The sequence below is a fragment of the Indicator indicator genome, chromosome 20, assembly GCF_027791375.1.
Source record: "Indicator indicator isolate 239-I01 chromosome 20, UM_Iind_1.1, whole genome shotgun sequence".
In the NCBI taxonomy this organism is placed as follows: Eukaryota; Metazoa; Chordata; class Aves; order Piciformes; family Indicatoridae; genus Indicator; species Indicator indicator.
This window is the reverse complement of record NC_072029.1, coordinates 10,567,083-10,595,079: the sequence shown is the minus strand read 5'-3', so window position 1 is coordinate 10,595,079 and position 27,997 is coordinate 10,567,083. Positions and strand designations below refer to the sequence as shown.

General features: G+C 37.8%; 1 protein-coding gene across 1 annotated transcript; it reads right to left on the bottom strand.

Annotated features, from left to right (window-relative positions):
• KIF5B (kinesin family member 5B) lies at positions 1-27,997 on the bottom strand. The gene is made up of 26 exons (XM_054390245.1): positions 27,863-27,997; positions 19,387-19,474; positions 18,225-18,298; positions 17,681-17,785; positions 17,222-17,270; positions 16,791-16,846; positions 16,605-16,692; positions 14,986-15,110; positions 13,901-14,005; positions 13,346-13,491; positions 12,338-12,486; positions 10,818-11,011; positions 10,203-10,271; positions 8,956-9,162; positions 8,620-8,763; positions 7,773-7,961; positions 6,838-6,955; positions 6,461-6,522; positions 6,265-6,374; positions 5,991-6,092; positions 4,720-4,780; positions 4,514-4,585; positions 4,239-4,343; positions 3,533-3,749; positions 1,606-1,738; positions 1-636 (listed from the first exon to the last, which is right to left on the bottom strand). The coding sequence occupies exons 1-26, from the start codon at positions 27,986-27,988 to the stop codon at positions 630-632; spliced, it is 2,901 nt and encodes a 966-aa protein (XP_054246220.1). The 5' UTR covers positions 27,989-27,997; the 3' UTR covers positions 1-629.

Below are 27,997 nucleotides of genomic sequence, written 5' to 3'. Positions count from 1 at the left end.
ATCAGATAACAGTTACACAGCCTTGTTCAGATCGAACTCTTCAGCTCTGTGGTGTAGCTGTTGCAGTGCCTCCCGGCAGCTGCCATAAGCACACTTCAGTAATCTTACACTGTACAAAGAAATTTAGTTCCAGTGCTCTGTGCAGCATTCCAAAAGGAAACTGTAACGTAGAGTGCCATTCTAATTCCGTGGGACATGTAGTGCTATGTGAAGTGATCAAAATGAAACTGTACTTAAAACACTGTTGCACATTCCCTAAGACAGTAAAGATGTACACAAAATAAGCTAGAAAATTGGAACTGATTTTTCTTGAGGTACATTCAGCTTGGCACAGTGCAGACTAAATTTAAGACATGAAAGACAAACTGTGTAATGAGCAGAGCTACACTTTCAGTAAATGTCATTTTTCAAGACGCCAAAATTGCACTCTAGTTTTGTTGGTTGGTTGTGGGTTTTTTTTGGGGGGGGAATCAGTTAGCAGAATTTGTGGAAAGGGGAAGAGCTGTACAGGCCAGGTATAATTTATACATTTTCAAAAAATAATCCTACAGTCCCCAAAGGGAGAGATTATTGTCATGGAATGACTCTCTCTATGCGATATCCGATCCTCTTCACACCACGTTTACTTTTCAGCAACTGCAAATGAGAAAAATGAAAGTTAAAGCTTGTACCTCTGAAGCCAAAAAGCCAAGTTATTTATGGTAACAGAAGACCGTATTCACTATTTACATAGCCTTTAAGTGCCCAATTCTTCCCCCACTCAGATAAGTGGTCAGTACCACAGCCTAATTGTCTCTAAAATAGAGAGGAAGCTTTGGAAAGTCAGCTAGTAAGAACCACCAAATAGAAACAAGATTAACTTAAGATGTTCTGGAGCCCTTTAAAAGAGAAGCATGCAGGATTCAAGTACCATGAAGTCATTGAATATTTTCAGACTGAAGGTGCAGAGAACCTTGACTTAAAGTTAGCTTCACTTAAGAATGCCTGGAGAACATTTATAGACATGCTCTGAAGTGAAGATGACAACAGCATGCAGCAAAGCATCACTGTTAGGTGACCAACAGACCAACTCTAATGCAGATGTTACTTGAAGAGATGTGATTCTGTGAGCAACCTAAACATACTAAGTACCAGGTTGTATCTCCTAATTAATTAGATTAGAGACATTTCCAACTAAGGGCACATGCTAATTTCAATTACAGTAACTGTATTTTTGCTAAGCTATCCTTTTGCATTTACAAGATAAGACATAACTCTCATATTTTAAAAGATACCAGCAAGCCAAAAGAATTTAAACTTTTCATTCCTTTCCCAAAGAGTAGCTCCTGGCTGTGACTGGTAACTGTCTCCTATTGACTGGGTTTGCATTTTTTTTTCCATTCCAGCAGAACACCTCCAGAACTACCATTTCCCAACAAACACAAGTTTAACAAACAGCAGCAGCAGTCAGATGTACATGCATGCTGTTCCTCTAACTATAAAACTCTGTCAAAAAAGAAGTCAATTGGATTAGGAGTGACTTTATGCCATAGCATGAACTGTGCTCAAACTAACGCAAAAAAGTGGTTTAAATGACATTTACAAAATTGTCCAAGAGAAGCTTACACTTTGTCTTGCCGTCCTCCACCTCCACGCAGTGCAACTGGCTGGCTGTTTTGAGTGAATGCACCTCCACCACGAATTGCACTTGGATGAGTTGGAGAAGCTGCTGGATGCTGGCCAGGACGGATAGGCTTAGCTGCATGGAGAAAAACAGGACTTACTAACACATTCATCACAGCTTTACCTTTGATTATTCAAATTTACTAATGCTTTGTTTTTACAGTATCCCAAAGGTAACCATCAAAACTGAATGCACTCTGAATAAGAAAACAAGTTTAAGAGATGGTATTCTGAGAACCTAACAGATTAGTGTCAGCTGTAACAAGCCCCGAAAAATAGACAAGGTTTTGCTTTTATTGCCCCTGTTAGAATTAAAGCTAGCAAAGCTTTCAGTAATGATTATCTGTGTCTGTGTTATCTGCCCCACCTAATGCAATTCCCTGCCAGAGTCCTATTTCTCAGCAGTAAGAACTCTAATAAGACACATCAGTAGACAAAGTTTCATGGGGGTTATGTTCCTGTAAGGAATCATTACACCCTGCTGTATTTCTCACATCTAAGGCACTAGTTACTCTGCTCTGCAAGAGGTTCTGTGTGCCAATTACCCACAGATAATACTGTTTCATCAGCCTCGTGACAATATATAATAAAACTTGCTTGGAGTTAAAACCACTTCACAAGCTGCACAGGTTTTGCTAAGTACACTAATTTCAACAAGTTTTGCGGTGGCTCTTAACAGGCCATGCACAATGGTATGACTTTACACAGTTCTGTAATATTAAACAGAAGCATTTAAAGTTTCAGCAGGTAAGAGTGGAAATAAGGTATCTACAGGTACCAGCTGCATCAGAGGGACACTTCTCAATTTCTGCCCTATAGGAAGCTGATCTCCAGTAGGACATGACTAGTTCATCTAGACATTTACATACAAGAAGCTTTATACTTGGGAGAAGCTCACTAGAGAATTCTGTTTCTCTTCTTGGAGATCACTTGACAGAGATGACAGAAAAGCATCTGTCCTCAAGCTGACACTTGAAGCAACACCTCCCTCCCCCCCCCCAAAAAAAAAAGGCAACTTTATTCTACTCTGTAGGTTGCAGACCTACAGAATGAGAGCAAAGTTTAGCTGCAATGCTCATTTCAGTTGCATGAGCATTTCATAGAAGTGTACTGCTTACTGAAGCCCTGACATGGGACAACAAAAAGACTGGAACACAGTTACTCCTGCAACAATAGTGTAACAGGCACAGTTAAGTCCTCCACAGTCACACAACTTCTTGGCCCTCAGCATCTGACAGCATGATGCCGTGTGGAGGACATAAGGAACATGACTGTTTTCCCACCACACAACACCAAACAGTACTAGCTACTATGGATCACTGGCTTTTCAATTCTTTTCCCCTTGGGAAGGCTGGGGAGTACTGTATGTTTTGAACAAAGAACAAAAAAGGTAATTAAGGGATCTTAGGATGTTAATTGTGGGTTTCAGTCTGTCAACTCCCCACAAAATCAAGAGACAGAAAGACAATTTCATTGTTGCTTAAGGTGACAGATTAATCTCGCTCCTTGCTTTGGCATACCTACTTAGGCTTAGAAATTGGAGTACAATGGGAAGGATTTTACAGACTTAAGACTCACCTTTAGCATATTGTTTTGCTCTAGGAAACAGAATACAGATTCTGGCTAGAATTTTAGGGTACTAAGCCTTACCCAGGATGTACAACAATCCATCCACCAAGAAGAGACCCATTTAAAATAAGTAACAAAACAAAAAAATCCACCAGCACCCACACACACTTTCAGTCTAACAACCAAAACAACTCATGGGAGAAAACACATCATGTTCACGCAGGGCTGGAAGCTGCACACATGCACAAAGATCAAGCAGGAGGCAGATGCAGCTTTGAAGGGCAAGGGACTCTTGACTAACCGATTTGTGCAGAATGTCCTCTTCTGGCCATGTTCTTGGATCTTACAGCTTCCTTTATACGATCTACTTCTTGCTGATACCGCTTGCGATCACGAGAAGCATTCTCTTTAGCTTCCTTCAGGGCAGACTCCAAAGCTTTAACTCTTTCAGCTGTAGCTCTAAGTCGCTTCTCTAGTTTAGGAAGTTCACAGCGAAGATCGGCGTTATCCCGTACCAGCTGCAAAAACAGAGCTGAATGTTTTCTCTGTATCTTTCCTCATGGGGAGGCATTCAAACACCCCCAAGCCTCTGTGAGTGGCAGGGCTACTGTATTATCTTTGCTTAAGCTTTTATTAAATCTAACAGTTCATTGGTAAGATTGTCAGGCTCTGAGGAACCTGATCTAGTGAAGGATGTTCCTGCTGACTGCAGGGGAGGTTGGACTACATGACCTTTGGAGGTCCCTGCCAACCCAAACCCCTCTATGATTCTGTGAAAATCTATATTCTTCAGAGACAGGCATGTATCCCCTAGACTGTTACATACTCACGTGTGCTTGCAATAGCCATTAAATTTACTTCACAGGAAAACTTTACTGTATTGGTTTATAGAGAGGTAATCAAGATGCATCAGTATTTAACTTATGACCAACAGGCATTCAGTCACTTCTATAATAAGACACCCTATTTTGTTTTTGATTAAAACTTGAAATTAAGCCTCACTGTACCTGCTTGTGAACCTTAGTAAGTTGTTCAAGATTATTCTCAAGGAAGGAAATCTTCTGTTTTTGTGCAGCACTGCCTCCTGTGTCATCCGAATCAATCTCAGCACTCTGTACAACAAAGGCATAGGGAGAGAAAGGAGGCTGAGTACAAATATGAACACATATTAAGATCAATCCAGACAAAATACACTGCATAAAGATCAATTCCTAATTTAGTAAAAACTGAAATTTATGAAGCATTCTCAGAAACATCCACTTTCACTACAGCACCTCATTACCTTTTTCACTCTAGTAGCCAGATCTTGAACAAACAGCTTGCGAAGATTGTGAAGAGTCTGAAGTTCTTTTGCCTACAGGTAAGGACAAGAAATTAAAACAAACAAATACACCACACACACAAACCAGAATAACCCCCAAAAATATCTTTAAATGGTAAAAAGGCAAGTGTTGACATTTTCTTTGGAATATATTCTGATTATCTTACCACAGTCTCTTCCAAACCCTTTAAATCTTGTCTTGCTTGTTCCCGTCTGTCCTGCATAACCCTGAAAGAGAATAAATTCATCCTCAAATATCCAAGTAAAACTAGAAATTTCAACCTTTTAGGAGATTAGAACCATGAACACTACATGGTACAAATGAAAATAGTCTTTCAGTTGAGGTCCTCAGTTCAAGATGTAACCAATAGGTAAGACCATACTCAGAAATCTATGTGGGGTGGAGTTGTGGAAGGAAAAGAGGGAAGTACTTTTAATATTGAAGGACTACAAACAAGTACTTTCAGGTGCATGAATGATAGATCTCTAGAATAGGTAAAGAAACACTGTCAGTCAGGCACAGGATGAATACTTGGGGAGATCTTATCCAACAAATGTTCTTAGCCCTGGCTGACTGCAGGTAAGTATGTTCTGTTCTACCATCTCACCCCCAGGACACATGCCAAAACTAGCATCATTCAATAACAATTGCACTTTACAGGAATATAATCTGCACTGTTTCTTGCCATGCACATTTATAACATAAAATGGAAAAGAATTTGATTTAGAAAGGCTGAGGCAGGACACAGAATACGAAACAAATTTTTATGCTGCTTTGAAGATCTTTTGAAGATGAAAATTTCTAATATAGCATTGATCCCTTAAAGGCATTTGCTATATGTAGTTTAGCCTGCAACCTGAAATAAGCAGCAATACCTTGGGGTGTGTATCAAAGCTTACATGACCAGAAACATGGCCAAAAGGAGTTCAAATACGATGCATTTTTAACTTCTTTAAAGATCAATTAACTTACACCAGAAAAAGGCTACTGACACCCTAGAAACATTTCCAGATTATGGTCAGATTTCTAAAAGCTGAGAACTGCTTTTCAGCTTGAGCTGCAGACTGTATTTACTTAATGAAGAATGCAGCAGTTTAATCCCAAGAGTAAGCCACTTGAAACCACCTAAGTAGTTCACACAAGAACCTAAAAACCAGTAAGGGAACATAAGAACCACAAAGAGAACTGTTGCAAGCCTCTTTGTCTTAGGGCACACAACACTTCACTGAAAACTGAGAAGCTGATTACTCCAACCCATAGCACATTAACACAGAAAAAGGTGGTGGCCTTCGTATCTTTCATCATTTTACTTTAAAAACCTTTGCACTGCTTTAATATTGAAACAGTTAAGTTCAAGAAGACTATGAAGCCTCTCTCTAACTGGCACATCACACAGTAAGAGCCACATCACCATGCCAGGTGACCATCATCACTTACGTCAGCTCATGCAGTTTTCTACTTTTCTCCTGATCAGTTGCTTTCAACTTCTCATGCTCAACTCTAAGACGTTCCTGTTCAAGCATCATCTTCTGGTTTTGGCTGCACACAGAAAGGAAATATTGTGTCAGTTGAATCTGTCAGACAGGACATTCAGTAAAGCAACACAAATGAGAAAGACACTGCTGGAGGAAACCCTTGCTGCTTTCTTCCTACCATAGTCTGTACTCAGAGCCCAGTGACACTTGGCACTACTAAAATGACAGCAACTTACTCTTGAAGTTCAGTGATAAGCTTCTCCTTTGCATCAACTTCATCTCTTAGGCTACTGATTTGTTTCTGATGTGTCTCACGATGGCTCTGAATTTGCTGTTCCACAGCTTGCTATTAGAAAAAACAGTACACGTTACATGCTTTAAGAAGTTGCCATATTTGACTTTACTTTTTGAAAAATAAAGAAATTAACTAACCTTGACTTCATTTGCAGTTTGAACCTTATTTAAGTGCTCTTTCTCCATCTCATGGACTTTTTCTAGTAGGGATAGAGGAGAGAAAATACATTTCAGCCAGGTAATTAGGTGATCACAGGGAAGTCAGTTCCCCATTCCCTTCCCAACACTGTAAAGTTTGGAAGAAGTCCCCTCTCATCACAAAGAGCAATTAAATCAGTAACATCCGTAATCCTAGCGACAGCATTTTTTCAAACAGCAGATGTGCATTCTCAATCAATCAGTTCTACATGTTGAGTAGCAAAAAGCCACTCTACAGCTCTGCCTTTCAATCTAAACAGAAAAATTCCTCACTATATACTTAACATGCTGGTGGGGTGTAGGGAAGTAATTCCTACCCTGTGCCCGTAGCTGAACTAATTCTTCATTAAGGGAATCCACAGACTCTTCCAGTTGTCTCTTTTTCTGTTCCACGTTCTGAAGATACTCAGTCAATGACTTGATCTTGGCTTCATGCTTGGAGAATGGAAAGATTCATTTACTTTGGAACTAGGTATTACAGAATTACAACTGCATAAATAGGTTATACTTAGTTTTAAACAAGCAACCTGATCTCAAAACAAAAATGGTGCCAGCTAAGCTCTACAAAGAATTCAACTACTGAAGTAGATCTGTAACGTAGTCTACAAGACTCTACAAGAGTAGAGGTGTTTTGAATGTTAAATACAATCAGAGGCAAGAGAGGCTCACTGTATTTAGAAGACTGCACTGAAATATGCATCTCCTGATTTAAAAAAAGATGATCATCTGTATGTAGAACAAAATTAAATTGCATGTGTAGATCAAAATCGTCCTAAGTGTTAGAAGTAACATCACTGATCTTTTCCAACAGTCACATAAAAAATAGTCTCTCTCACATTAGAAGTAAACTTATTTTGCTATGCAAGTTTACCATAATTTTACTGTGCTATTGCTACCTCTCCCCCTCCCAGCTTGCTGCATTAGTGGACAGAGTGCCCAGTAGTTACTGCTTCTATAAGACCTGCATTTGTAAAGACTCCTATGATGGACAACAAACGGATCCTAGTGTTTAATACAAGTACTACAAAAGCAATACCAGGTTACAGAAATATTGCAGAAATTCCAACATCCTGGCACATACTCACTCAGAAGCATCCAAACAAAAGAGTATTGAGGATACAACCTGAGGCTCGTAGATGTTCAATCACAACATGCTTTGTTAGGTGTCGCAAAGAAATTGCAACTTCCTTTTCCCAGCAGGTTAACCAATTCCAAAGCAGATTTAGAATGTAGACTGTAAAGAAACATTTACCTGTGAGATACGGAGCTGGCAGGCAGCCAACTCCTTTTCATTTTCTTCCATCTTCTTATTGCTCTCAGCTTGTGTGCCTTCTAACTGTTTGCAACGCTTCACCATTGTCTTTACTTCTGATTTCATCTTACTAATGTACAGTCTTGCAACTGTGAATTCTTCATCTATCATGCCAGTTCCCTCAGGCTGCTGAAAGAAGTGTGGAATGACACATTTAGAAAGCACAGAAAACAAAACAGAATTAAAGATGAGCTGGAGCAACTTAGTACCCAGCACACATCTGCTGTCTCAGTTGATAATCAAAGCATTTAAACATCAAAATGTAACCTCCTTTTTAACTTTTAAAGTTTTCTGATTGCTTTTTCAGAACTTTGCACAAAGGTAAACTGGTAAAAGAGGTTAAAAAAAGGTAAAAATGAACAAATAGAGGGAAACACAGTTCACTACAGATTTCTAGCACTGCTTAAACTCATATCTTACAATGACCTTATAGATTTATATTTTATTTCAGTTTCTTATTCCATTTTTAATCTAAGTATTAGACTGATTGCCACTGTAAGTCAGCATTAGATTTCCAATATGATACTGCTGCTTATGACCATTACATGTAGCAGTTTAACAGGACAAATGAAAACACTACTTCAGGAAAAAAAAAAAAAAATCATACCTGCTCTTCCTTGTCTTTGCATAATCAAATACTGTTTGGGAACTGACTAAATCCAAATTATTAATACATGGGAGGCTTCCTGTGGCAGTTATCTTCACCATACCAAGAAAACTGACCAAATCTAACCACAATGTGTGTGCACAATACATGGCATTAAAAATGGCACCAGCTAGTCCTTACCTTGACATCATTATTTCCCACTGCAATTCCAATCTCTGCAAGATCTTTCAGTAAGGAAGCCATCATTTCTGTTGCTCGCTTCTTCTGATGGTTTGTCATTTCTTTAAGTTTCTGAAGCTCTGCATCTATACTGGCCAGAGTGACCTACAGTAAAAGAAGTTACACTGCAATGAACAAAACACACTCACGTCTTAAGAGCTATTTTCATACTGTTTCTTTTAGACTTAGATTTTTCCCCTTGTGAAAAACCTTTAAAAAACTTCAAGCAAGAAATACAGGTAAGACAAGAGAAGTTATATCGAAGGCTGCTGGTAATTTCTCATCCGAGTTTCGTACCGATTTTTGATTGAGTTCATCACTAAGCAGTTCGTATTCCTTGGCCTTATCTTCTACTTCCTGAGACTTCTGATCATAATTGACAGCTAATTCTTCAAGGGCTTGTAACACCTCTTTCACTTCCTCTTTAGAGGCATCGTTTTCAGCCTGAAGGCGATTCAGCTCTGCTTGCAGGTTGTCTTGGTCCCGTCTGGTTGATGCTAGAAGCTGCAACATTGATATAGATTTATTTAAAATTACAACAACAAACAATCATCAAGAAAATTCCATGTATAAATTGAATTTTATCGATGTTTTTAGCTACTATGTACAATCTTTTGGCATCTAGTATCACAAAACAAGGATGCCAAGCACAGGTAGTTCTTCAGTTTTTAACATATTTTCAAAATGGAAGTGATTAGAAATCAAGAGACATAAGCATGACAGCTGGAAACACACATGGAATACTGCAAATTCTCAGAAAAGCCAGGGAACACTACTCAGGAATCTGGAATTGTTAACAGGCCAGGGACTAAACTTCCAGGACTCTAACATGGTTAGCTGCTGAAGATTAATTAGACAAAATGAACAGTTGCTAAGGAGGCAGATTTATTTAAGTAACATTAAATAGTACCTTCAAATTCCTGAGCCCTCAATCCATTTCCTTCTTGTCATGCATGCAAGGACTTTTTTTTTTAATCTTTGTGCTATATAGAATTATTTTTTCCTAATACATTGGCTAAATGGAATTAAGGATTTTATAATTAATAGGTCTTTTCCCTGTTTCATTCAGTTACACCACTGACAAAAATGTGCATACAAATTGAATATTCTAACAAGTATGGTCTGAAGTAACACATGGATACTTCCTTTTTCATTACAAGCCATTACATTTCTCTCCTCCTCTTGTGCAGCAATTGATCAAAAGTAAACCTTAAAACACATTTCTCACAGGAAATCAAGGTATCTTCAGTTTTGACAAAGTGCACATAGAAAACAACTGCTGATGTCTTTGCATAAAATATTTCAATTCCTTCAGTCTTCACAGATATGTGAGGTTCAGATACACTGGTTTAAGTTTAGCCATCAGGACAGTGTAAGTGGAGGGAATAAATAGGCAGAGCACTTAGATAAGAAATAAAAGAGAGCCATTGTACAGTGTTAAGCTATCCTTCTACTCCCTGGTCATAAACTGTTACCTATTCAGAACATCCTCAATTTCCTTAAAGGAAAACCAAAAATAAGAGAGATACAAGAGCAAAACTCACCTCTTCCTGATCCAACATTTGTGTTTTCAGTTTTTCTACTAGCTGGCTCTGTTGATTAATTTCTTCATCCTGCAATTGAAGACAAACTATGTTCAATACCACCCAGGAAAAATAATCTAAGAGACACTAGATGTTTGACATCTAACTTTTCCTTATTCTGAGACAATTACACAACTTAAAACAAAAAGAGGAAAATCACAATAATCATCCTTCTGATTTCACTGGCTGACCCATTAGGCTCTTAACTTCACATGTATGTGCCACAAACCCAAAACTGTTATATCTATGCTTTTCCAAGTTTTCAAGGTGGTCTAACTTCCAAGGAGCAAGTAAGAATTCAATTTTTTTCCCTGTCCAGCTCTTTTTTTTTTTTTTTAATGTACTGGTAATTCAGCTTTCAGGACCATTCTCAGCAGTTTCAGTAAAACATGGAAAGCAAATAATAAAAGGATACTCAGCACCAAATAAAACAACTTTTGGTTTCTCTTAATTAGAGTCTCAGAATTAGAGTAGGCACTCCCAGCAAATACTTTAGCAAGCTGTACTACCAAATGAAGACTGCAAATTAAATATTACACAACATAGTTCAAGATACACTAAAGAACAGCAGCATACCTTGTCATCCAGTTGTTTGTATAGTTTGGCAATTTCTTCCTCACATTTTCTTCTCTCAGCGTCAGTGAAATTACCAGTTACTCCAATTGTGGTAGCTGGTTTATCATTAATAACAGTAATATCCTTGTCTACTGCAAAAGCTTCTAAGTTGGCCTTCTCCTTGTCAAACTGTTCATCAACTGGTACAGTCTCCCCTTAAAGAACAGAATACACTTAGTTTTAGTACAGCTAGCCACGAAGTATCTTCCACAAAATTAACCCTGAGAAGCATTACGTACTCCCTACTAACAGTACTGCTCCAGGGTTAACAAGCAATTGAATTTACATGAATACATGGTTGAACTGTGACCAACTAGATCACCCAAGCTATCTTCTGCTGACCACAGAACATTTTATTTCACCTAGCTCCTCTGCTATGACCTCCAAATCTGACATCAAGCCATATAGGAAGGCACCTAACTTGCCCTGAAGGCAGAAAAATCCCTTCTTTTCCCTTGGCAGCTGTTATCCTAGGTAGCCATGTTTACTTTTAAATGGCTTTGCTTCTAAAGTGTCTTCTCAGTTATACATTCATCCTTTTATGCTCATTAAGCCTCTTCTCAGGAGAACATTTTACAATCTTCACATTAAAAAAAAAAAAATTAAGAAATCACTTCTCTGGTGAACTCTGGTGAATAAGCTAAATTCCTTAACATCCTATTATGAAACATTTTATGCAGTCCTTGAAAGGTATGGGCTCTTTCCAGCATTCCAGGATCTTGTGTCAATATTCTAGAAGAGCTATATTTCACATTTCAGGTGTGGCCTCATACCATCTCTATAAAAGATTTTTTTTTTAAATAATTAAAAAATAATCACATCCTACTACAGTTACTTTAGTGAGAATGTGTGCAGTTGTCTACAAGATTGCAAAATCATCACGTGGAAGCAGCCAAATTCCAGAACACATCTTTAAGTACCACCTATGTTCCTACTCCCCTAAATTTAAGGCTTCATATACAACTTGCATTCTGCCAGACACTTCAATCAGTGTTAATTACTCAAAGAAAGAACAGGCACATGTTCCCTACTGTCAGCAGCTTTGGGGTTTGGGTAAGGTTTTTCCCTATTAACAAGTCTGAGTTTTAAATGAGCACAAGACCTTATGATAGGATTTGAATTAGAAAACCAAACCAGAGGAAGTATTTTATTCGGTTTCTGCATTTTCAATTAATAACATTTTTTTTCTCCCCCCAAAATAAAATGTTTAGAATGCATGTAACTAATCTGCTAGCAAACCAGGTGTTGAATAACCTATACCACCAATATCCTTTCAAACATTTTTGCCATTATGTGACTATTAGAAGTTGTTCCAGTTGCAGCAGAGTGAAATATATTAAGTTCCAATGCCAACTTCATATTCTAAATATTCTTATTCCTGTCCTGCATAGTGCTTAATTATTTTTGGTGTCTTGAAAACCAATTTAGTGTTTGTTGTCTTGTCTAAAGTTTGCAGAACAAAAGATAAAATTGCTTCTCACCATTCCGCCACCTGTTGAGTTCATTTTCTAGCCACTGAATGGTGTTACGCAGAGTCTTGTTTTTCTCCTTTTCCTTCTCATACTTTTTCTTCCACTGCTCTGCAGTGAGCTCCACGTTGACACAGACTGTGTTCTTAATGGTCTTTGCTCTACATAGAAAGAGCAAAAAGCTCTGAAACGTCATTTTTAAAGAAAGGAATTAAAGGGTATTAAATAGAATTGCCACATGTCTGGTGAAAGTATAAGCATTCTCACTTTTTCCAAAAAGCTTTTTTCTAGTCCCTGCCAATTTACTATTCCTTCACTTGGATTAACATAACTATTAATGAACTTTGGGAAGGCTGAAAAATCTAAAACTGGTTGACTCGGAAAGATTCAGCTGCATACTTTCACCTGGAATAATTCAAGTTACGACATCAGTGAATAACTTTGAACCAAGGGTAACATTCACCACGCCTAGCAAGTGTAAGCTTCCCACTGGAGAAATGCTTACGAAGTGTAAGCCAACCAGCTTATTAAAGAAACATCTCATTTCAAATAACAAATCAAGTTACTAGATCTCTATGAAGCTCCGACGTGATTGTCTACGTTCAGTCTGACAAATAGATAAAGCTACAGACACTAATAACCTATCTTCATGAAATTAACGTTGAGTTTTTCCTTTAGCACCACACCTCACTCACCTCAGTAATTCTTCTGTATAGTCTCCTACTCCCTCCTCAAATATCAAAATGGGAAAATTGCTCAATGGTAGGTAGAAGTTTTCTCCTCCATATTATGACTCCTGTAAGAATTTTTCTGCAAGGTCTTATTGTGTCTTTTGGAAGCAATCAGTCCCATAATTTCCTACTAAGTTACATGATATTTATTCCTCCTCCAGTTACTGCAGCTGAGGGTTTCAGTATAAAACACTTACCAATTACTTACCCACACGTGCACTGAATAACTATAAAAATTAATCCAATTGATTTGAACGTTTAAGAGGAAAACACGAAGTCATTTACTCACCTTTGGCCAAAGAGAAGAGTAGATTTAGTTTCAGATTCGTTGTATGAAGATGGAGAACAGCAAATAACAATGGTAGTTCTGCAATTACCCCCTAGTGAATCTTGAAGGATTCTGGTCATTTTGCTATCACGATATGGAACATAAATCTACCAAGAGAGTGGTTAAATGAAGCAGTCACAGGGTTTTAGCCACATTGTTTAATTGCCAAAGTAAGAGCTACATTTTTGCTAGGTATAACTTCATTACAAAGACATTAAATTCTACTTTAATTCATAAATCCTAAAACTGAACAGGCATGGAATAACAAAATTATACTTCTATGTTCAGTACTTTTTAGAGCACAAGAAAACTTTCAGTATGATGCTTGTGTCCCTCAACATGAACTGTAACTTTGTATTTTAATAGAGCACACTTTGCAAGGCATCGATACAACTGGACTAGTTTAAAAGATTCCAAGCATATCACTGAGATCAGTAAAGAATTTCTGCATAATGTCATGTTCAGAGATGCCAGCCTTTAACCTTGAGGTATAGAAATACAAAAGAGAACACTTACACTGCTTTCAGCCAACGCTGAGATGACATTTCCAAGAGCAGACAGAGACTTGTTGATGTTCTTGGCCTCATCCAGCACAGCACCTTCTGCTCCAGTTTTACTAACCTATACAATATTTCAGTCAGTTAAGTGCATTTTTAAAAACCTACCTTCCACAGTTAATATAAGCCTTGAGTAATTTTGTCACTTTTAAATTAATCTCCCTGACTTGGAGATACTCACAAGCAAGATGGATTAGAATAAGCAACATGCTCCTCACTATTTTCCTGATTTGCTATCAATTTTTCCTTCACATCTCAGTTTGAAGACCTTTCTAATTTTTTAAACTGTTCCCCCTGCAAACTACACCTTCTCTTGGAGGATAAACTGGGAAAAGCATAAAAAGCAAATTTTGAAACAGAGTGAAAGTAACAAAAACTACAGAGAAAGGAGACCTGCATTCCAGCCCTTTAACTTAGTTCTCACATTAATGCTTCCTATTTCAAAGAGAAAAAGACCATTACTAAGAAATGCATTTCAGAACAAATACAGGATTCAGACAACAAGGAAGCCACAGAACAATGACTTGAAGAAAGACAACAGCAAGCAGAAAGGACTCAAAAAATCCAGAAGCAAGGATGAAAAGAATGTTAAAAATTCAGCCCTTAAGAGGCTAATTACACTCTTTAAGGAGTGATGCAGCATAAGCAAAATGATATACATTTCCTTCTCTGCTTTAAGCCACAGACACAGGAAAGCTAGCTGTCATTTTGGGCAGTGTTAATCAGAATTTCAAACTAAGAAACTTGACACTGCTACAGCACCTCACTAGCCAACCTATGCACTTTTTTCCTCTCAGATACCAAGACTGAACTCCAGCCTATTTCCCTACCCCATTCCGTATTTACAAACCCTCACTGCAGAAATGCAGATCAGCCAATGAAGAGGCATCTAATAGTCAACCTAGGATTCAGAAACCACATTTCAAAGTCAAAATTAAAAGAAACACTTCAGAGATGACATCTGAACAATCACTCTTATATTAATGTAAAATACTTGGCTGCAAAGAACCAGTTTGTCAGAGCAGAAAAGAAGTTTAGAATTACCTTTTCACTACCTGCCAAGTCCACAAGGTAAAGTTTTCCACTTAGTTTCTGTTCTGTTTGAGTATTCTCTTGTTTTACATTAATAAGAAAAATACTATGGCTTCGGGAGCTGTGTTCATTCATATCTATAATCCAAAATATATACATGATAAAAAAAATAGTGTACAAGCAAACTAACTTAACAGAACAGGATCTTTGCACAGTGAAGTGACAGACCTAAAAGCAAATCAAACTGTATAGAGCAATATCTCAAGGACAATAAAACTAGAGGCAGCAAAACCAATACTGTTGTCTAATTAATTAACAAAGATCCATTTTCCCTTGGGTTTCTATTAATACCACATAAGCTCACTGATAAGATTTAGCCTGTCAACTATGGTCTTCACACCATTTACTGTACTAGAATACAAAGCACATTTACATTCTGATACCAGAACACACTCTCTTGATTTTTTTTTTGTAGACTTAGAAGATATCACATTTTATCCTTTTGTGAAAATTTGAACTAAATTGCCAAAACCTTTCAGTCCCTTCTCCTTTGAATACCTATTATCCCCTCTCTACTGTGAAACATGTGGAGCAAACACGACTAACTGAATTTAAACAAGTATTTTAATTCATTAATAAAATTTGAGTAGACACCAATCTGAATGAGAACATCTGTCTCTTTCTTTATAACCATAAATCCCTCACATGTCTGAAAGGACTGGTTTTTTTGATACCACAGAAGCAGCTCAGCATAGAGTAATAGCCTGTCCAAATTTCTGCTGTATCTGTTACTTAGTCTGGTCCCCACTTACTACCTAGGAGCAATGAAGCAGAAATGCAAGAGTGAGTCATTCCTTAAAAGTAACATCATATTTTTATTTTTGATTCTTAATTAAAAAAAAAAAAAAGAATCTTATTTCCTTAATGACTATATTCTGTCTTTTCCTGAAAAAAGAACTAAACACAGGTAGATTGTGAAACTCCCTCTCAAACTAGCTCTCAGATTTCTGACAGTCACTTCAGTTGCCAAGAACTGAAGCATTATTCTACATGCACCTCATCTTTCCTTGTCCTTTTTTCTCCCCGCTATTCCCCATCACTTCCTAACCTTGTTTCTCATGGGAATTCACACTTTTGATATGGCTCCATGCCATGCCAGACATGGCTACTTTTTGGCCATGTGGCATGCCACAGGCCAAAAAAACCTGTGACACTGGGATGCTGCAGATTTAATGCAGCATGTCTGAATATATATTCTAATCAGCTTTTTTTTAGAAAATGCAATGGAACAGCCAACTGCAGACAAGCCACAATGCCTCAGTTATATATCCATAGGTTAATAGAAATAAATTCCTCAAACTGGGATTTTGGACTAGTCCTGGCATAGAACTACACCTTTTTCTTCAGTGATTCAGAGCTCCTCATTGATCACTTTCTTCTTTCAACCCAAGCAACATCTAACAAGTAATGAATTAAAATACTTGTTTCTAAAAGACATGCTGAAACTACTTATGCTAGAGTCTTTCAAAAATCTGAATTATTTAGCTCACTATTTTTGCTTTTGCCACTTTTTAAGGAGTATCAGAAGCAAATCAACAAAATACTGAAAGATGACAAAGGACAACACTTACTTGTAACTGCTACATGTCGGTTTGATTTTCCTTCATCTATAGTATCCATAACCTCTTCTGGACTACATACAAAACGCTCTGTGCAACCCTTTTAAAAAACAAAATAAAATATCACACCAAGAAGCCAAATAGAAGTGGCATACACTAAAGGAGTGCAAGATGAAATCACATCAGATCAATGCTCACCTTTACATAGGGAACTCGATTTTTGTCCTCATGAACAGAAAGATTGGTCTTCGAAACTGAAAGAGAAAAAGTTCTAAAGCTAAGGTACATACAATTTCTTTGCAAAATGAAAGAGCTGCAAACAATCTATGTCTCATTCAGATGTTATTTCTCAGCAAGACTTTATAAAAACTTCATATACATGAAACAATCTCTACTGCAGCTTTGGTAACATTATATAGAATAAGCCCATGCTTTCCCAGTTGGATGAGCCCTTATGAAGTATAGGTTATTAGCACATTGCACACCTATCTTGGTATCATGATAAGGTTTTGTTGTTCTTGGGGGGGTTTTCTTGGTTTGTTTTGATGCTTGTTTGGAGTTTTTTATTTATTTTTTTAATCTCTCCAGAAGAACTTATTTTCTACATTCAACATAAATAAAAGGCTTACCATCCAAAAGGTCCCTTATTTTATCCAAGTATATTTCAAAATATGACACCTAAAAGTAAAAATGTCAATGAAGATACAGCATCAGAAAGCAAAAAATGTTTTGCATTTTGATCAGAAGAATTCAGCATGATTATTATGACCTCCCACACAAAACTACATCTATTTTAAGTCCTTAAGGATGAACAAAAATATACCTTTATGAAGAAACTATTTTGATCAACAGCTTCAAACACTATCAGCACTGCCATAGGTTTCAGAATAGCTACCGTTAATGTGTAATAGAAACAAAATTGAAGTGTTGACTAATTCTTCTTTACAAAGAGTCAGTTAATTTCAGAAATAATTCAGATTTAGATTTTTTCAAATTACAGTCATTAGAAACAGATGAACATCCATTTCACCACAGACTACTTCCAGTTTAAATATAGATTAAATAAGCAACAATAAAGAAACATTTACCTTAATATGAAACTCAAGGTTCTCATCCATAGAGTAAATATAATTAAAAATATCCTGCACTATTCTTGGAATAATACCCATTCCATCTGGGTCATGAAGCTTCCCCTATTAGAAAAGAAACAATCAAATGAAATGTTCCTGCTGAGTCCAACTTCACAAACAGTATCCAAAGGCAAAACGAACAGTTAAAAGACAAATTACTTTTAAAAATCTGGCAAAGGAAAAGTCTTTACCACCTATTTAGCTAAAGCATTTGCCAGGAGTGAAAAGAGCAGGGTCAGAAATCTCCCAAACTACTAGAAGTGAAAATACACTATTAAACATTATTCTTGTGTTTCTCATCCTGCTACTGAGGACTGAAAAACAGTAATTGCCATTTTCAGTCCTAAAAACACATCCTTGGTATCAAAATGTTGCAATGGAAAGGGAAAGAAAGCTAAAATTACAAAACTAAAACCAGTAGACATCTTATTTCTAGAAAGACATGACTCTTGTGATGAGATGACAATGACATTAAGAAGAAAAAAATTTTTAGGTTTCTTACTTCCATAGTGTGTGTCTTCCCAGACGATGTTTGCCCATAAGCAAATATTGTACCGTTGTATCCCTCCAGTACATCTAAAGGGAAAGAGTATTTTCATTAGGGTTCATTTCCTTCTCCTAAAGTAAAGTCAAAGTAAATGGAATGCAAGCTGGCAGTTCCTAAAACGTTCAGCAAGCTAAATAATTCAGAGGAAGCTCTGTGCTAGAGCTGGTGGGGAAAGAAAGTGCTCCCCCTTTTAATGCATTAAGCCATTATTGCCTGTGTTTCAGAAGTGTACAGTATTAGAAGCATCTGTTTCTGAAAACAGAAAAATCAGGACTTGAGAGTCAGGAACAAAATCGAAAGCAATACACGTGCCAGGCTGTAGAGACTTCTCTAATGACCAGAGACCAGAAATTACCCAGCCTTGTCACTAATAGTTGGTATTTCAGGGTTTTCTGACAGCGCTTTGTTAAACTTGTTTTGAAAGTTGTATCACTTAGAACTTACTACTAATCTCCAAGAAATTAATCCATTTTATTTTCAGGAAACCAGCTAATTGCTTAATATAACAACTCAGGCTGGTATAACCTCTTTTGTGATAAGAATTGATTTTCTGAAGTTATTAGCCCAGTTCTGACAATTCAAGTTTGAAGAAAATGCACACCCTGGACCCAAAGAGCTGTGGTGAATGGGTGAATGAAGTTAAATCCAGCTGGTGGCCAGTCACAAGTGGGGATCCCCAGAGATCAATGGTGGGGCCAGTTCCTCTCTGAAGTAATTTAAGATGTCTTCACCAGTAAGTTTGAGGGGGTAAAAAACAACCAAGCCTATTCATAGGAGTTATTTTGATTAATTTCTGAAAAATTGTTTCAAAGAATCTCTTGCAGAGAACTTAAAAAAAAAAAAAAAGAAAGAAAAACAACACCCCACCCCAACCAATTCAAAAGAAAAACCCCACAAAACAGGACAGGTAAATGTTTTCAAATGTTGCAACCAGCTGAAAGAGCAGGTTAAGCATTGACAATTTATCAGCTCAGCTACAGGGTGATTTTGTACTGCTATGATCCATGTTGGCTCTTAAGAGACATTCAGAGGGCAAAAGGGAGCATAAAAGTTATCAGTTTTCAACACCAGAACCCATACAAATTTCCTTATGGTTAAAGTTGCTTTTCCAGCTTACCTTTGACAATCTTTTTAGCACAGTCATTGTATACTTGTTCCTGTGATGTGTTTGACTGGAATACACGGTCAAATATATATGGCTTGGACTGGAAAACAACAAAAAAGACACAGAAGAGCTATTAAAAAAAACAGGTGCTGGAAGCAGAAGTGGAAGGTGTTTGCTCATGTAGTTTAGAAATAAACGGTGCTGTCTTAGGGCAACCTTTTATCTTAAGCACTTGAAGACTGCTTACAGAGCGTTGCCTAAATCTTCACATACTTGCCTACAAGTAAGGCCTTGAATTAAATATATTTGGTTTCAAAGTGCAATCTAAATAGATCTCCCAAACTACTCTGCCACACGATCTGATTTTACTTGATTTACAAGGTAAGCCAATGCCTAGCCTGTACACTTGAGAACCCTTTGTCCTCTCCTGCTGTGGTACCAGGTTTACTCTGCTAAATGCAAATTATTAAAAACCATTTGAACCACATCACACAGAGTAGCTGCCTGGGTAACACTTGTTAAAAACTGCAAACCAAAAAAACACCTAGATCACCTACACTTAGATCACCTACAATCAGCACAGAAACTATTTCCCCACTCATGATATCCTTAAAAGAGAGCTCCAGAAGCAGAAGTAAAAGGACGCTTTGGAGGAAGAGAACCTTCCACAGAAGACTCATTTTGGAAGGCATGACATAGCTTTTTGAAAGAAATGTTGGATTTTGAGATTTTCATAATGCAGTTCTAAGCAGCTAACAAACCATCAGGATATAAACTATTATACTGATCTTATTAAGTTCAAATGTTTATAGCATTTTCAGAGCTTGACTTAGCAGGCAGCCAAGTAGACAGGCAGGGTTTACAAGGGTCCTAGGTCAGTTACCATTGCTCACTCACCACAACTGTTAAGTGCTCCATTTAACCTATATTTAATTCGTTTTCATCTTCCCTCAAGGATACTCTGGAACTGCCTCCCTGGCAGAGACAAGTATAGCTTCTATCTTTCACCCACCCACCACATTCCCTTCCTCAGCCTGACCTTCCATTTATCTTTCACTTATGTCTAGCATAACACCAAACAAAGCTTTTGAGAGTCAACACAGATCTGTCTGCTGAGAGGCCTTGAATTCAGATGGATGAGCTCCCTCTTGGAAAAAATAATTACAGCCCTCACTGTGTAAACATGCCCAAGAAACCACAAGACTCCATAGGCAGAAACGATCCCTAAGGTGCTGAAGATTGTCAGAGTGCTTGTTTCACAGTAGGGAAATCACAAGCCTTCTCCGTTACTCATTTTAGCTTCAAATACACCTCAAATTCCTATGTTCTAGAAGTAGAATGGAGGCTATTACATACCTCAGGAGACAAACAACTAACAAGTTGCAAGTAACCCTGAACTAAGAAAACAAAGACTGAGTACACATTAAGTCAAAAAGCCTCCAACTTCACAAACATCAGTCAGCTACACTACACACTGCAAGTCACTTTCATCACAAAACATTCATCAAATCTGTTTTATGTTTTATGCACTGAAATATACCATTTTGGAGGATTGTATTTAATTTTACATATTGGAAAAACATAGTGAGAAAAGTGATAGTGTTCAAGGTCACTGCAAACAGTCTGTACAGCATTAGCAATCTGTGTGTTTGTACAAATACATTATTGTATATTTATATATCACTACAGAATATATCTGATGCCAAAGAAATCTAAGTTTAAAAAAACGACAAAGAAAACCACCATCTCAGGTCTAGTTTCCAGTTAAGGGAGATACCTTGTTTAAAACAACTATTGGCACAACCTGTACTAGTCCACAACCATTCTGCAATCTACAGGTATTTACAGCAGGCACTGAAAAAGCTCTCTTCTAATTTTTTAAACAGCATTTATACAGGTTTGGGTTTTGTTTTGGGGTTTTGTTTGTTGTTTTAGTTTGTTAGTTTTTCATTTTATTTTTATTCTTCTGCAAGCAAAGTTTGACCAAATTGAACTATTATGGTGAAGGAAAACTATATTTACTAATTTGAGAGTAATCTTCATACACAGAGCACTTTTACACAATCTATCCTCCAACTGCCATTCAAATGCCTCTGTAAGAGAAGAGAGACAAATGACAGTATCTCACATAGTTAGTCTCTTGTTAACAAAGAATAGCAGCATGATAAATGCCTTTTAACTAGTAAGAACAGAAAACCCAGCTGCAAGGACTTCATTCAGGTAATAAACCCTTTAATTTATCTTATTTATAGAGTGAAAGCTGCTAGGCACATGACAAATTCCAATTTCCTTCAGGTTAACAACTACCAATGTATACACAAAACAATTCCAGCCGGAAGAATCCTCATGAGAGGTCCTATTTATACCACTTGTCATTTCCCCATCCCTTGCAGCTGGAAAGTGAAATATTTGTTTACATGTCCTGAGTATTATATGTTCCTAGATGAAGCCACAATACAACCTCAAAGCATGCAAAAATCCAGTTATATATTTCCCTCTCCTCAGTGATCATGATACACTTATCACAGCCATGAAAACCCACATTAGAGGTGTGTCCTGACTCCATCACTACTGAATCAGTATCTAACCACGTTGGTTTCGCCAAGCAGGTTCCACAATAATTATGTTTTAAGAATACAAATTCCTCCCACTCAGTATAGCTTCACATCTTTGGCATCTGTGATGCTATGTCTTATCGCTTCTCTTTACAGTCTACTTTCTGCTGTAAACAAAGCTAAAACAGCATTACACAGATTACCCTGCCCTAGAAAGCCTCCTCATTACCTTTAAGAGATTAATCAAGAAAGATTAAAGTGTCAGATATTTTTTTCTATACCAGATGCCTTTTCTTCCCCAAGTGGTAAACAGATATTATGATGAACTGAAAACACAAAAGGTCCAAGCAACATTACCACACGGTGTCCATGACAGTGGTAGCAGCAGTGTCACTACTGTGATAAGATGCTGTTTTGACACACTCCAGAATTTTACAGCAAGTGTTGCTCAAATCCTAAGCAAATTTAACACATACAACCTATAAGCAACACATAAAATACCAAGCAAACTGAGCTTCTGACCTCCACTCTCCAAAGAGAGAATTCAACTCCATTCACTCCTCACCTAGCATTTGTTTTGTAACTAACTACAAGGCAACTTCAGCTTGCATAGTTGCTTGTACTGAAAGGATGTGGTCCCACAGTAAAAATCTTGCAAGTGCTCTCGTAGCCCTCAAAAAAGTGCATCTGTCAACATGATTTAGCAGGAGTTAAACTGGATGTTAATAAAGGGTTTGTGTTAAGTACACAGTTCAGCAGTTAACCTTTAGAGTAGCTACCCACAATCCTCCTACAAACAGATGCTCAACCTATCTGAACAATACAAGATCTGGAGCATGCATGAGGTTTTTTTCTGCCATCACAACTAGATTGAAATCTTCAATCAATGTTTATAAACACATTAAGGGTGGGTGTCAAGAAGCAGGGCCCAGTCTATTTTCATTGGTGCCCTGTGATAGGACAAGGGGAAATGGATGCAAACTGTAACACAGGAAGTTCCACCTCAGCAGAAGGAGAAACTTCCTTACTGTAAGGGTGACAGAGTTCTGGAAAAGGCTACCCAGAGAGGTTGTGGAGTTTCCTTCTTTGGAGACTTTCAAAGCCTGCCTGAACATGTTCCTGTGTGGCCTGTCCTAGTCAATCCTTCTCTGGCAGGGGGAGGGACTATCTCCAGAGATCCCTTCCAACCCCTATCATTCTGTGCTTCTGTGATCTTACCTCAAATGTCTGAGAAATACTTATGGTTCTCTTCATAGAAATGTATTCTTTTTTAATCTTTTTACTGTTGTAACTTTCCATAAACTACAGAACTGGTTACTCTTAAGGTTGCCTCAGTTCACTTTATTTTTTATTCATTAGTATCAGAAGCAAAATCAGAAGTGAAAGTGTACTTGAAAAATCAGTAGTGTATTTTTCTACCACAACAAACTCAGATGCTCTTTACTAGTTGTGCTAGAATGGATGGTTAAAACAATGCTACACACTCCCATGGCTTGCTTAGTTTATTCTTGTGAGAAGTTAAAGTAAGGGGCTTGCCCTTCCCCTAAGTTCTGCATCTTTATTAAAAAACATTCTTCCCAACACAAAATACTTTAAATGAAAAATCCCACACCAAGTAATTTCTGGAAAGTATGATGTCAAACACCTGACTCAGTTCTTCCTGTTACAAAGCTAAGGTATTGCTGCTTGGACACACCTAACAGAGTCCATCATTGCTAAGGAGTGAAAAGCCAGTGTTGCAAACTAGGATTTTATTTTTAGGATAAGCAAAAATATTTTGTTTTCATCCCAGCTCTATGCATACAATACTGCAGCTGATGCAGGACAGTTAGTGGATCTCAGCTCTTTCTGTCTGTTTTTCTTATTACTGTGCAAATATTGCAACTCAAATACCAACTTATACAATAATTATTTGATACAGGAGAACTGTAACATGTAATTTTATTTTTAAAAACAGTGACTAGAAACAAGCATCAAAACAGAGAGGAATTTTGGAACAAGAGTTCCAGCCAAGCTTTGTTTTAGCAAGAAGTTTCTTCTAAAGAGAAAAGCAAACACCACTGGCATAAAAATGGTCATTGAATTTCAGAACAAACATGAGATGATTGAGGTGTTTCTAAACAAGTAGTACAGCAGCCAGGGAACACAGCCCTCCATTTACACATTACTGAAAGCTAGAATATTTGCTTTCTGTTAAACCATCATGCCAGTATCATCTGAAAAATGTCTCTATTATCCATTTCATGGAAAGAAGTAAAAAAATAAAATTAGCACCATTAAAACAATACTACTGTTTCAGTTAGAGATTGCTATTTCTGATTCAGGTTTAAAGTTGAATTGTAGACATAAGTGTTTTTATTTGCGTGTTTCTAAATAAACAGCACTTCCCTTCACACTAGCCAATACAAAAGTTAAAGAATGCACCTTGCTTTTGTATTTATAAAGTACTGCCTTTGTTTTCAGCAACACACATGAATTACATTTTCCTTTTGAATACTCTGCTGACAAAATCTGCAGTAATAGCAAGTGATCTTCATCATCTTGATTCCAACCTTAACTTAAACCTAGCCTTGCTCTCATTTACTACCCAATGCTCTTTTAAAAGGTAATGAAAAATAAACGTCTCAAAATCTTTCCAGGATCACAGAGGTTACATTTACACGCTCACAAAAAAAATAGTACTCTGACCAAATATGAAGATACAAGCAGGTAGCCACAATACTTTCTTAAAAGCCATAGAAATAAGGAATATACTGCAATCACTACTAGAATCGTCTGGACAACAGAAGGTTAAGCATTCATTTGTGTGAATGCCCAAAACACCTCATCACTTCAATCATGTGACAGCACTCTTTTCAGCTTAGGCTTCAGTTTTAAATCCTCCAGTGTCACTACATTCAGCAATTTACCTTTCTGTTAGTATTAAGATGAGCAGGACTAGATATAGAAATGTTTTTTAAAGAAACAGCACAGTTATGCAGAACTATAAAGCCACTCAGTTGAAAGCAGTTTTATGTTTAAAAAAAAAAAAAAGGATGAACAACTGTATCATAAACTTGCTATTCCTCCATTTCATCTTATTCAAAAGCCTGAAATTCATGAGCAAAACATTTTCAATTTTTGTATAGAGGTACATTTGTTATGTTTAACATAAAAGCCATATACTCATAACAAGTTACCCTTTTATCTGTTTTAACAGAACCCTTATATTTAACTAGCAGGAAGAGCCATTAGAAAATAAAATTGGAACAAGTAATCTTCAATAATTTAAAAGCTCTTTACTAGTTAAAAAGTTTTGTCCTGGGGAAGGACAAGACTTTTTCAAAGTCCGCTCTTTAAAACAGACCAACACCCTATGTCCCCTCAAATTGCAGCCACACACTGGGTACAATTGAAACAAGTATTTTATCTAATACAAATGAAAACAACTCACTTGGCAGAAAAACAACCAATTACATGGGAGCCAGGAAGAGAAGGGAGGACAGATAGCTCAGAATTGACAGGGGAATCAAGGAAAGAGGGTTTGCTTGCAGTCACTGATTTCTCTCCCAACTCGCTTCCACAGAGAAGTCAAATCTGCAGTCTGGTATAAGCTCTACTTTTACCACCTCCTAGTTTTCACCTCCCATCTATCTATTACAGGCAACTCCCAACTATTAAAGAAGCCTTTACTATTTCAGCACAGACCTAAGCACACACAGAAGGTGCAAGTCCTTCAACCAGCTGAGGAAAGCAGCTACTAACAAAACAAAAAAAAAGGTGGCTCAATTACTACCACTCAACAGGTAGGCAATGTGACATGTAGCAATAAAGACAGAAATCAAACAGCTAAAAGTAACCAAAACATAGAGCTGAATGAGGAAGGTTTCTAGAAACTGTTTCAAAAGACAGTGTTTTTATTACTATCCTCCCACAGAAGAGGTAGCTGGCTACTGCCTTGGGAGAACTTTGTGAAAACCTCAAGTCAGCTTATTAAAACGCAACAAGAAAAAAACCCACCCAAACCAAGTTAAAGTAATTGTCTGAACAGTTTAGAGGATCAAGCCATAACTTTCAGAACATCAACCTTGTCACATATTTGCCATTATAAAAACAAACCCATAGGGTATCAAGGATTTTGTGTAACAGAACACAAATACCATCACAGCTACCCTATCTAATAATTTGGGGGAGAAGGCATTTTTCCCAGAGTCAGACACACAAGTCCTGGACCTAGGATCACTAAAGAATTACTTTGGTTTTTTTTGGTCAGTTTTACCAATGCAGAAATCAACCAAGTACAGTTGCAACACTAAATATTAACCCTGACCAGAAAGCTCCACATGACCCCTCAGGAGCATGCAACCAGTGTTCTGCTCCAATATAGCAGTTAGCATATTTAAAAGTATTTAAACACTAAGTCTTCCTTTACACAAGAACTGCTCAAAGATGTGAAAATTTTGTTTTTAAGAAAGTCAAAACCCTCCAAAGTTCCTAAATTTAATCACTGATTTTAAACATTATGTAGTGCCACAATGAATGGGTATTGACTGATTAAGTGAGGCCATTTGTTCTAGTTAGATTTTTCGCTTTCCAGGTTTGGTTCCTTATTCAGAGTTTACCTGTAGCAAGAAGAGACACAGTCCAAGATACTAACTTGCCAACTGAAATAAACCCAAATTACTTCATTTCACAAGCATGCTTTCATTCTTGTAGCTCCAGACCCATGAAACCCCATATCATATTGACAAATATTAACAGACTAGAGCATTTAGGAAGTCATACTAAAAGTAGTATTTTATTAAATCACTTCTTTCACCTTCAGATACCACACAAAGAACCCTCAAGAAACATAATATAAAACACTTTCTTGGTAGCCTCAAGAAATAGAATATAAAAAACCAAACCTGAAGACAGACAATAACTAACATCTATTTTCAGCAATGCAGAACCAGAACTGCCTCTATAGAGTATTTATATGAAAACACAAATTAGAAGTTAGCAAAACAAAACAAACGTTAGGAATAAAGTGTGTCTGTACAATATCAACCTAACCAGGCAATAAGCTACCATATTTTCATTTTATATTCCAGTTCCACGTTGTAGTTAAATAACACACTGAACAAAAAGGATTATCTTTTCCCGTCACATCCAGATTGTTTTGTAACAGGCCTCAGACTTCGCAAGGTGACTTCAGTTAAAACACATTTTACAAACATGTAATAGGCCAAATGGTCTGCTTATGCTGTTTGTTGATGTTGAGTTTTATTTATATTTCTTTTAAAAGTTATTAGCAGAGACTGGTTTACAGATCACAAGCAACAATGAACTGGAGCCTGTACTGTTGTTCTACATTTTCTTCCTAAAAAACTTCTTTACGGACAATTACTTCGATGGTAGCTCAAATGAATGCATTTCAAGTGTGTGTTTAGTTATCCTACTCATCACGGTCACCAAAAACAGCGACAGCCTGGCCGGGGGACACACTGAAGGACTCGCTTGTTACTTTCCACCTCGTAATCCAGGCGTTTTCCGTAGACACACTGAAGGGTGCCCTGTGGCTCGGGCTCGGCAATGAAAGCTCATGCTACGCCCCAAGTCGCAAGCCTTTCGCTAGAGCCTTTGTCAAAGCTTTCCTGACCGCCGACGTGTCCCTGCAGCCTAATGTTCACTGCTAGGGGACCTCTGCCCCCGCCAGCTCCTTGTTCATTGCCCGACCACATACAGACTAGCCGGCGTCGTCCATAGCTCTGTCTGCCCTCCTCCCCTTCCCCCACCACCACCCCCCCCTCTTCCCGAGGCGTCCCCGCCCGTGGCCGTTCCCGAGCGCCTCAGCCCTGCCCTCTCGCCTCACACCGCGCCCATCCCCGCGGTATTTGACCCCACCGACCCCTGACACCCCTATTCCCCTCTAAGCGCTTCCCCCGCCTTTCCCGTCCGGGGCGGCCCCTCACCGCGATGACGACGGTGTCTTCACCCTGAAACTTAGCGATGTACTTGTCGCCACGGGTCACTTCGGACTCGTTGAGGGGCCTGAAGCGACACATCACTTTGATGTTACACTCCGCCGGATCCGCCATCTTAGGCCA

Coding starts and splice junctions, on each gene's coding strand:
- KIF5B (XM_054390245.1), bottom strand. CDS start 27,988: ATGGCGGATCCGGCGGAGTGTAACATCAAAGTGATGTGTCGCTTCAGG. Junction 16,693..16,790: donor ATCGAGTTCCCTATGTAAAG/GTGAGCATTGAT, acceptor GTTTTTTAAAAG/GGTTGCACAGAGCGTTTTGT. Junction 8,764..8,955: donor ATGAACTCAATCAAAAATCG/GTACGAAACTCG, acceptor CTTTTACTGTAG/GTCACTCTGGCCAGTATAGA.